General features: G+C 40.9%; 3 protein-coding genes across 4 annotated transcripts; 1 reads left to right on the top strand and 2 right to left on the bottom strand.

Moving 5' to 3' along the window:
• Nucleotides 1-539: 539 nt before the first annotated feature.
• On the bottom strand, nt 540-3,104 carry med19a (mediator complex subunit 19a). 2 transcript variants are annotated; one of them, XM_079167043.1, is made up of 6 exons: nt 2,747-3,104; nt 2,325-2,447; nt 1,874-2,007; nt 1,631-1,754; nt 1,450-1,544; nt 540-745 (listed from the first exon to the last, which is right to left on the bottom strand). In XM_079167043.1, the coding sequence occupies exons 1-6, from the start codon at nt 2,964-2,966 to the stop codon at nt 680-682; spliced, it is 762 nt and encodes a 253-aa protein (XP_079023169.1). In that variant the 5' UTR covers nt 2,967-3,104; the 3' UTR covers nt 540-679. The 2 variants fall into 2 exon arrangements, with proteins under 2 accessions (XP_079023169.1, XP_079023170.1); XM_079167044.1 differs by having other exon boundaries at nt 1,631-1,727.
• Nucleotides 3,105-3,218: 114 nt separating this feature from the next.
• On the bottom strand, nt 3,219-5,458 carry pmf1 (polyamine modulated factor 1). The gene is made up of 5 exons (XM_079167710.1): nt 5,116-5,458; nt 4,568-4,673; nt 4,317-4,417; nt 3,793-3,988; nt 3,219-3,371 (listed from the first exon to the last, which is right to left on the bottom strand). The coding sequence occupies exons 1-5, from the start codon at nt 5,340-5,342 to the stop codon at nt 3,306-3,308; spliced, it is 696 nt and encodes a 231-aa protein (XP_079023836.1). The 5' UTR covers nt 5,343-5,458; the 3' UTR covers nt 3,219-3,305.
• tmx2a (thioredoxin-related transmembrane protein 2a) lies at nt 5,430-10,244 on the top strand. Its single transcript, XM_079167709.1, has 8 exons — nt 5,430-5,722; nt 5,857-5,917; nt 6,555-6,668; nt 7,222-7,298; nt 7,482-7,588; nt 8,146-8,211; nt 8,340-8,469; nt 8,542-10,244. Exons 1-8 carry the CDS (start codon nt 5,534-5,536, stop codon nt 8,722-8,724), a joined length of 927 nt encoding a protein of 308 aa, XP_079023835.1. The 5' UTR covers nt 5,430-5,533; the 3' UTR covers nt 8,725-10,244.
• The last annotated feature ends 195 nt before the right edge of the window (nt 10,245-10,439 follow it).

Genomic DNA, 10,439 nt, shown 5'->3' with positions numbered 1-10,439 from the left:
CTTGTCTAATCTTCTCTCTTCACCCTTCTGGTTGAAGTGTTGGAATGCGTCGCTAAATGTATGCCTTGTTTTCCTGCCTTTAATCAGTATATCCAGCTTGTGCATTTGTTAAATAAATGAATGGCTGTCAACGCATTATACTTAACTTTTTTTTTTTTGTTACCAACCATGCAAACAATTCTCTCACAGCAACAACAAACCTCAGCATGAGCCATGTTGGTCATCGTTGCCGTTACACTGCTGCATTTTAAACCATGCAACTATGTTTCTGATCATGTGACCTACAATTTCTTATGAAGGAGATGCATGCGAAGATAATAACCAAAAGTTTATTTGATTTTGGCAATATGGTCAAAAGATATCACAACTAAATCAAAGAGGGACATACATACAGTGCCTGCTCAGTCATCCATAACACCACACAGCTCGTCTCTGCCTTGTACACTGCTCTGTAACATGTCTTTACATCATCACACACACACATCCACTGTGTCGCTGCTCCTTTCACTCTCACACGCATCATACAACCATTTGCATTACTAGATTCATCTCATTAAAACATACTCCCAATAATACAATTATCTGTAAAACACACACACACACACGCATCCTCTTACAAAATGCACAGTCACACACACACACACGCTTGAAGGCCGGCATGCACACAGTGGGCTCCTGTCTATCTGAGGCTGTTGCTGTTGGGTTGTGATCCAGCGAGGCCGGGGTGGTCGGGACTGTGGCGGTTCTGGAAGGGGGACAGAGATGTAAACAAACGTTTTTATGATAAGACATGCCTTATGCTCAAAAGCCACACATGTTCTCAGAAAAGACAAAAATGTGCAAATGTAGGGGTCCCAGAGTACAGACGTCTGGCACAACAAACATAATGGGATGAGGTAACATCTGATAGAAGCCACTGGGTGGGTTGGAAACTGTTCGCAAATAGATAGAAGTCATAGCTTTAAAAAAGCAATAACAAGCAATAACAGAGCTGTTTTGAAGCTCTTTCACCCTCTAGTGTTGGAAAACAGTTCCTACATGAAACTGCTCACAACAAGGTCTGTGGATTATCTTCAGTAAGCGGGTCATGCCTTCTAGAAAGAGTCATTGCTTTTGAGTTTTTTAAATTAATCTTTTTGAGCCGAGTGCATTCTAGTCCCCTTATATTCGTGAGAAGCAGACATCTGTACGGCTGATATCTCCAACTAGACAACTCACAGCGAAACGATCTAGATCGATAAATAGCACTACAGGTAAGAGGAAAAATATGTATTTTTGGGTGACCTGTTCCTTTAATGCAGCTTTAAGTTTAATTATTAGCTTTATTTATATTATGTATTTTGTGAAAAACGTGGTATTAATTATAAAGTTTAAGATTATAGTCTCTAACCATAACCAGGCCGAGTTGGCAACTTTATGAATTATTGGTAGCTTGACAAATTGTCTTACTTTCTTCTTTTTCTTGTCTTTCTTCTTTTTCTTGCGGTCAGGATCGTCGTCCCTTTTCTTCTTCTTCTTCTTGGGATCAGTGTCTGATGGAGTTTCTGTGACGTCAAAAAGAAGCAGCTCAGTTGCCTGAAAACATGCTGCGTTATTTTTGCGCCAGTGTATACGTAGAGGTTTATCATACCTTGTGGTAACGGATCCTGTAGTCGATGGTGTTTGTGCTTGTGTTTGCTCTTCTTCTTTGGAGGCTGTATGTGCATCAGTCTGTACTGTTCTGGTAGCTGGGAAAAACAAACACAAAAACATGCCTGCATGTAAATATTGAACACAAGAACACCTGTAGGCTAGAATATGCTAACTAATGAGACTTTGCCATACTGTATATATACATTTATACTGTTAATATATTGATATATTCGGTACGTACTGGTCCTGTGTGTAGTCTGAAGCCTGTGAGCAGAGCGCCTGTCAACGGGCTGAAGGAGTTCCCACACACTGGAGGCTTATCGATCAGAGAGCGCAACGAGCTGCCGTCCTGAGTGCCCGGACAGTCGATCATACCTGCAGCACAGAAGAGGAAGGACGACATGGAGGTCAGAGATCGAAATACAAAAAAAAATGAAAGGACATGGTCATGAACACACAGAGCACACAGCCATAAAGATGTAAAAGTGGTCAGCTGTTAAAGTATTGTCATTTTAGGGGAAATTAGTACAATTGTAATAGAAAAAACAGTTATCAAGAATAAAGTAGCTTGGGGAAACTTCCGTCCTGTACTTCACATGAATCATCATCTTCACTACATTTATTCGTTTATAATATAACGTGTGCAGTCTGCAATATTAACACCACGTTTAATTCCTACACATAAAACCCACCTGGTAACTCTGGCAGGAAGTTACTGAGCTTCTCCTTCACCTTCTTCCCACAGAATTTGTTGTAGGCGTGCTCCAGGTTGTAGTGAGTGATGAGGTTGGTGTTGCCCGTTAACTCGTTTCCCACTAAACACACACACAAGAGCAGAGTTAAAACATGGTAAACATCGTGGATGTTTTTGTGTCACACAACCGAGATAAACAGAAAATAACCTATGAAAAAACAGGTGGGCTAGAACCGGTAACGTTAATTAGCTTAATCGATATTTTCGATTAACACTTACCTTGCTAGCTAACCGTAGCTAGCATTGTTTACAAACTGCTTAGCAACCTTTTATATCAGCTCTACTCTTTCTTTAAATTAACAGACAAATAACACACAAAGCATTCAACAGTTAACAATAACGATAATAGCCAGACAGTACCAGGAAGCTCTCGCAGTAAGTAGAAAGGTTCATTCATGGCGCCGGGCTTCCGCAGGGCAGGCCCTTCATCCCCGAGCTGCGGTGGCATCTGCCCCGCCATGGAGGCTTGATTTTGCGGCACAGGCGGCGGAGGCTTCCCTGGTCCGAAACCCAGAGACGACGAGCCGGGAGGTCCCTGAGCTTCGTTTTGCCCGTACAGAGTTGAAAACATTTCCGTCATATCTATCACGAATAATACATTTATATTGAAAAGAAAAAGTTAAGTTTCGTCAAGCGCGTGGCCTGTTTTTTGACAGGGTGTTCACCCTGAATCCATCCGTGTGTGAACAACCCGACTCCTCAATTCTTTGTGGCATTATTGTCATGGCCCATGTACCGTAATACCAGGCGTAAACACGCACATTACCATAATGATTAGTATATATACGCCCACGCAGATATAATCACCCAGGTCACAATTTATTTTTTAGATTTATTTTCAGACAAACAGGCATAGTGAACAATTCCAAAATGTACAGTTAAGTTATTTGATGTATCTGCAGGACAAATGATTTGAAGATCACACATCAAAGACATCGGCAGGGTAAAGAGAAGACGCCAGCCTTTCAAAATCTGTGACCGATGCCTAAAAGTGAAACAACAAAACATACAAAGAAAACTGTTAAAAGTCAAGGCAATCTCCTATTTTATAGATTCTTGTCATGGTGCACGGCTATAGTTTGTCCGTCACCATAAGTTGTCAGACAGTGGCCTCCTGCACACTGTACCAATGAAAAAACAGTTTTTCTCCTTTCACTCCCATTTAAAATATATTAATGTCACTAAAACTTACCTGAGAAGTAAAATGCAGATTTTGATAAATACTGTTCAATCATGCAGTCATCTCACTAATGTCAAAAATACATTTTAAAGTAAAGACTCAAGCATTACTTACACATGCATACCCTTTGTGGGTGTTAAAAATATGTTTAATGTTTAATGTGATTTTTAATAAATTATATCCTGTATAGCTCTAATATTTCTTTTGACAATTGTTTCTCTCTCACCTTCCACTCATCAACAGTGGTAGAAATACGAAATTCAGTCTGAGCCAGACTCTCTCTACCGGCCTGGGCCTTCTGTGATAGGGCAGCATTCTCTGCTTGAATCTTTTTCAGCTCCTGTCGCATGTAGTTCTCCTGCTTTTGATAGTATGGCATCAAAAAGCTGCAAAAGTCCTGCTCAGGAACTCCACTCGGCCGCCTATCAAAACAAGGATTAAGATGTTTTGTATTTTAATCATGTTGCTAAATGGAAACATTACAGTGGTGACAATGAATAGAGGCAATGCACCTACATTACAGGGTTGTTAGTGAGATTTGCTATGTTTATGGCAAGTAAATCAACTTGCTAGTTGTTATTAAGTATTTCAATGAGTGGTGGTAATATGAGCTGATGGATTTCAGTCTTAAGATGTTGTCAAAGAGGGTACAAGTGTTTTACAGGGAATCAAAAGCTTGACATGTAACCAGTTGATCATTTAATTGCAAAGAAAGCAGACGGTGAAATGGTTTTGGTGCTGTTTACGGACCATGCAGGGTCTGCCTTCTTCTTGGCAGCACTCTCCAGCTGGTCCAGCTCATTCAGTTTGATCTCTAACCGACCTTCTTCAATCAATCTGCTGATGTCCTCCTTCAAATACACGAACACGGGCAACGACGGTAAGCAAATAAAAAGCAAAGGCAGGTAGAAAAGTACAGATACACACATAACAAGGCAGAAGAGCCTCCATTTGTTTTTAAATGTCTCATACATGGTACTAATGTATGGTGTGCTGCGTACCTGTATGGTCCTCTGCAGCTCCTCAATGAACTGCTTGTGAATGCTCTCCATCCTCTGTGGGTTCTTTTTGTACAGCGGCCGAAACGTGCTGGCAAATCTGTTAAAACTGTGAACGAAAGCAGTGTCAATCTAGTACTGAAATGATTAATCTAGAAGTTCATCAACAGAAAAATAACTGACGTGCTAAGTCATGTATCAAGAGAAAATTACATTTGATTCACTGTTTGGACAAAAACAGCAGCTTGGAGGTATCACCTTGAACTCCAGGAACCTTTCTGGGCACTTGTTCACTATTTTCTGACACCTAAAAATCCATAAGTTTAACAATAATAGAGATAATGGGAAGAAAAAAAATATGCTGCTGCCCAGAAAGATACATTGTGTTATTTTACGAAATGTGTAGAAAGCTAGAAAAAGAATATGGGAGCAATTATTATTTCCCCAAAACATCTTTTAACTTAACTTAATTACAATAGGCAGTTCTTTTCAATAATGTGATAATGCATACTGTCGTTTCGGGACTGATTTCCACCATAAACACACGTTACCTGGCATGGTCGATGAACTTCTCCAGGCTCTTCTGCATCACTTTGTCGAACAGCTTCAGCCTCTTGTACCGAGCTGCTGTCTCCCCGGGAGGCTTACCAACTGATCCAGGGATTGGCGCCTGTGAGGAATCTTCTCCTGTGGCTTCATTAGTTCGGTTTACAACTGAGTTTGTACCACAAACGGGATCGACGGTCTCCATTTGTGTTGCGGCTTCGCTTTCCTCCATTTTTCCACGTCTTGTTTACGTTTTTTTTCAATACCCGCCAAATCTACGGCGAGTCGCTGCTCCCAGAAACTACGAAATTGTTTTTTTTTGGCACATGCGCAGTATGAGCTGGTCGCCGGGTCCGTCAGTCAGATCCTTCCAGCTGTCATTCCTCCTCAAACCCCTTGAGGTTGACTGTCGTCTTTACCAGCATGGGTGTAATCACAGGACTCTTTACTTTGTTGTACCACTTACCTCAGATTTACAAATGGCTTCTGCAACCGTATTATATCTCCTCGGTTTTCATGACCGTCGCCTTCCTGCTGGTCCGAAAGATTCCCGGTCTGTGCGAGCACCTGGCGACCCAGCGAGAGGACGGCAACTCCTGCGACTATGACTGGGTGAGCGTGCATGGTTGAGCGTGCATGGTGGGGATAGTGTGGCGCTGCAGCCGCTATATATAGAGTTAACTTCATTTACTCACTTATCACAAAAGTTGTTTCATGTTTTCTCTTTTTTGTGTTTTGTTTTATAGAGAGAGCTGGAGATTCTCATGTTTCTTTGTGCAATAGTTATGATGAAGAACAGGAGAGCAAGTAAGTAACCCCACCCCCCCACCACCACACACACACACATGCTCACGTTTGTGTGTGTGTAAACCAACATGGCAAGTGTTTGTTTACACTATAAACAGTCAACATCAATTATGTTAAATTTGGGAGCAGGGAACCACCAGGATAAACTGGTAGAAAGCCTTTTTTTGTGCCACAAATCTCTTTCAGTCCAGGCAACAAAACTTCTTAGTTAGATTTGGGGAAAAATAATGTTTTGGTTAAAATAAACTCTTTCTGGCAGAAAGCCCCAAAGGCAAAATTCTCCCGTTTGAGATATGTGGACTCATATGAGAAGTGTATCTCCTGATTAAACCTCACCTTTAACCTGAAGTGTCGACAGACATTAGGTATGTGTGTCCTATAATGTGTAGGTGGAGTTAAACTTCAACCAAAGAGGTATTTGTGACTTAATGTGTAACTGTTTCAAGCCCCTGCAGCCAGCCACATCCAGGAAGTGCTTTGCCCCAAAACGTTGCTTTGTTATGTAAACATTTAAATTGCAGTGTAACCCTGCCTCCTTGTGACCTTGCACCAACAGCGTGAAGGTTTCTCGTCTGCTGCATTCAATATTTGTCCTCTCTTCTTCTTCTTCTTCTTCTTCTTCTCCTCTCTTTCTCAGTCACAATGGAGCAGCACTTAGGCAACTTGTTCCTGTTCAGTAAAGTGGCCAACGTCATCCTCTTCTTCAGGCTGGACATCCGACTCGGCATCCTTTACCTCGCATTGTGTGTCGGTCAGTGGTCTTATAACCCCTTTATAGAGATACTGCCGCACTCTCAATATCTATGTTAGACTGTCCCCCATCAGTCTTTGTCACATTAAAACACTGCACGGAAACCCTCCGAATCTGAGTAAAGACAAATATCGACTTGGATCTATATATTCCCCCACAGTTTCTATGGAATTATTGGTAAATATTCATAAAATAAGACATTGGGAAATTGATTAACATGAATAGTAAAGAAAGGTACCTTCAAACTGCATTTGGAGTCCCTGTTTTATTACAGATGTTTTGACCGAACACTGGTCTCCTTCAGCACATCACTACTAAAGTCCAGTGTGGGTACCTTTTATTTATTTATATATATATATTGTATCAAGCACCTATTCATCAGAGGATATTCAAAACAATGCTTTTAGGGTTTAAATGTATATTTATTTTTAACCTAATTTGAGACTTTCACAGCTTCAGCAAATGTAAAACCTGCATTCAGACGTTGATTTCATCCACTGGGAGCCGCTGTTAAGTCGACGTATTAGTCTGTTTATCCGTGCCTTGTCTCCAGCATTCGTCATGACCTGTAAGCCGCCTCTCTACATGGGCCCCGAGTACATCAAGTACTTCAGTGACAAGACCATAGATGTGAGTGTCACACTACAGACTGCGACAACACAACTAGGAATTATAATGGAGTAATCACGTGTTCATATGTAATATAATAACATGAGCTTTTTATTGCACAATGCAATAAGAACGTTTTGCATTTTGTATGACCGAGATGTACCCGTGTGTAATCTGTTCTCATGTAATTGATTGCGTCATTAGGAGGAGCTGCAGAGAGACAGTCGAGTAACCTGGATTGTTGAATTCTACGCCAACTGGTCCTCTGACTGCCAGTCTTTCGCGCCCGTCTTTGCCGACCTTTCACTCAAGTAAGAGACAACTAAACACGCTTCTTGTGGTGAAGATACCGAGGGCTGAACTGTTTGAGTCAGACCCTCCTTCAGGTTAATTAGCCACTGATGGTAAAACGTAAATAGTTGTGATTGGCCGAGCTGTGTTCAAGACACACTTTTGACTATAAACCTTCCAATCACTCGATATACCTTAAATAAGCAACCACGAAATCTATTTATAAGTAGGAAGTTTATTGCTTCAAGAAGATAAAACTTATGACTCATAAACATTCTTGAATCTATTATATACAGGCTACAATATTATTTTATTAGTTCCTATATGTTCTGTATTCACTGTAAAGTCATAGTCTTTGATATGAATCATAAAAATAATTGTATTTATTTAGCTGCAGACGCTGGTCTGTCAGTAAAACAGAAAAGAGCCTTCTGCTACGTGATTTATTCAATGGAAGATTTGGCTTAATACAAACAAAATGTATGTTTACATTTTTCATAATAATAACCTGCTATGCAAGTCCATTGCTCTCCAAAAACAGCCTTACATCATACATGTCTTCCTCTGTGTACCCCAGGTACAACTGTCCTGGACTCAGGTTTGGGAAAGTGGACATCGGACGCTATGGAGAGGTTTCAGAGAGGTCGGGCATTTCTTCCACTTTGCCCCTCTGCTTTCATGCCACAATATTGTTTTGTTTATGCTTTCCACACATTTGTCAGATTCTCTGAGCACAGTAAATTGACCGTCCCATGAATTATGTGTGAACAGCTACAGGGTTAGTACCTCTCCACTGGCCAAGCAGCTGCCCTCTCTGGTGCTGTTCCAAGAAGGGCGGGAAGTCATGAGACGTCCGGTGGTGGACAGTAAAGCGAAAGCTGTGACCTGGTCCTTCAGTGAGGCAAGTCTTGTATGCAACTAACTGTCACATCCACAAAGATGTATCCTAACGTGACGTTTATTTCATTCCTAGGAGAACATTATCCGAGAGTTTAATCTCAACGAACTCTTCCAAAAATCCAAGAAGCTGAACAAAAGTCGTGGTTTGAAAGAAGAGGAGCAGAACGCCGTTCAGCCAGAGGAGGTCGACGACGACGACGAGCTCCACCCTGAGACCGACAGCCTGGAGCCCACAGAGAGCAAGAAAGACCAGTGAGAGGATTCAGAGACGGGCTGCAGGCCAAAGTCCAGAATATGGCGGGACGGAGAGAGGGAAATGGTTTCAACCACTACTCGATGTCAAGTGTTCACTGTGGCAAATAAATACCCCAAAAGCTGGAGCACGTTTCCCTGGTCCGACTGGGTATGATGCAGTGTGGTTTGAATGCAGCTAAACAAAAGACGAGTAATGATTTTAGTACATTTTATTAAGTTATTTGAGAACAAATGCCTTTTTTGTAATGCTTGTTTTTTTTTGGCTACTTTATGCAACTTCTCATCACTGTGTGTAAACTTTTGCTGCCTGTATTTTGCAACCAGTGTGTTTACTAGTGCCTCATGTTTCTAAACCAAAGCCAAAATAAAACCGTGTGCAGTTAAGATTCATGACTCAGTCAGTTTATCAGTTTGACCTTTTTATTCTGAGAAGACATCTTTTTAAAAATTCTTTATAAGGCCATTTTGGAAATGTCTTTTATGTACTCGTTACAGATATTTGTGAAACTCATTCCATTCATCACGGCCCACAATAGCAATATTTTATCTCACATAGAAGTATACTCACATAGGTTCAGTGGTCACCAGAGCAGGAAGAAAAGTATCTCACGTTTTCTTTATCGACGTACGACGGCTGCCTGTGCCACTAAAGATGCTTCTTTTTCTTGTAACCACCCACACATTACCCAGGTGGGCTTTTTGACAATATTCTCAAGTTCGCACGCCAGTGAAGCATTCAGCACGACAAACAAAAACCACATGCACACCGACGACGTCGCCCGGGAGGGTTGATAACCAGTAACACGGCCGTTTTGGGTTGAGCGATGACACTTGTGTGCTTCAAGCGAGTACTTTCCCCCCAAAGACGTGCTACATTCAGCCAGCTTTGACATTCTACTGCTAACACCGCTGGAGGCCTTTAATAGAAACAATAGAATAAATAAAATCTTAACCGTAATGCCCAATCCTGAAACTCCCAAACACACCTCCTTTCCTCTAATTATTCCTTTCTTAACATGGCTGTGGGTTAAAAAAAAAAAAAAAAGTTTTTAAAAGCCAATAAAAAAAATAATCTAATCTGCCATTTTTTTATTTCCCCTCAGAAAAGTGTAAAAAATACAAACCAATAGAAAAAAATAAAATGTGCATGCTTCACTACGAATGGTCTCTCAAGGCAGGAAAAACAAAAACAAGTGTCTAAATGCAAACCAGTCCCTCCTTGAAATTCTATTCAGTGGCATAGCGCATTTACAATTTCATTTATAAAGTCTTTGTCATAAAAAATATTCATACTTGCTCTTCTTTTCTCGAAATAAAAAGGACAAACTGGTAGAGACTGGTTTGAAATTGTGCCCAAAACTACAAGGTTGTCTTGTCTGGTAAAATAAATAAGCCCTTCCCTCGCTGCCCCTATTTGGCTGGCCACCTGTTAAAGGTTTCAGGTTCTACTAGCATCTCGATGGACAAAATATTACAGAAAAGAAGAAGAGAAGACAAAAAAAAAGAAAAGAAAAAAAAAGGGACATACAATGATCTTAAAGCTACTAACAGATTTTGCATAATGTCTCTAGCATAAAGATTACAAGCGTACATTCCACAAAGATACTTGTGCTGCAATCGTGAATCAGAATTTCTTTGTGGCTTTCAGAAAAACCAATTATTTGCCACTTCGGGCTGTTCACCAAAACGATCATCATTCTCTTCGGACGATGAAAG

This window comes from Pholis gunnellus (genome assembly GCF_910591455.1).
Source record: "Pholis gunnellus genome assembly, chromosome: 10".
NCBI lineage: Eukaryota > Metazoa > Chordata > Actinopteri > Perciformes > Pholidae > Pholis > Pholis gunnellus.
Note: the sequence above shows the minus strand (reverse complement) of the source record. Positions and strands in the feature narration are given on the sequence as shown.

Bases quoted from the DNA above. Each gene is read 5' to 3' on its own strand.
- med19a (XM_079167043.1), bottom strand. From the start codon at position 2,966: ATGACGGAAATGTTTTCAACTCTGTACGGGCAAAACGAAGCTCAGGGA. The intron at 2,448-2,746 runs GTACTGTCTGGC...GTGTGTGTTTAG, and splicing joins CTTACTGCGAGAGCTTCCTG to TGGGAAACGAGTTAACGGGC. The intron at 1,545-1,630 runs GTATGATAAACC...TTGACGTCACAG, and splicing joins ACAGGATCCGTTACCACAAG to AAACTCCATCAGACACTGAT.
- tmx2a (XM_079167709.1), top strand. From the start codon at position 5,534: ATGGGTGTAATCACAGGACTCTTTACTTTGTTGTACCACTTACCTCAG. The intron at 5,723-5,856 runs GTGAGCGTGCAT...TTTGTTTTATAG, and splicing joins ACTCCTGCGACTATGACTGG to AGAGAGCTGGAGATTCTCAT. The intron at 7,299-7,481 runs GTGAGTGTCACA...TTGCGTCATTAG, and splicing joins TCAGTGACAAGACCATAGAT to GAGGAGCTGCAGAGAGACAG.
- pmf1 (XM_079167710.1), bottom strand. From the start codon at position 5,342: ATGGAGGAAAGCGAAGCCGCAACACAAATGGAGACCGTCGATCCCGTT. The intron at 4,418-4,567 runs GTACGCAGCACA...GTGTATTTGAAG, and splicing joins AGCTGCAGAGGACCATACAG to GAGGACATCAGCAGATTGAT. The intron at 3,989-4,316 runs GTCCGTAAACAG...TTGTTTTGATAG, and splicing joins AAGAAGGCAGACCCTGCATG to GCGGCCGAGTGGAGTTCCTG.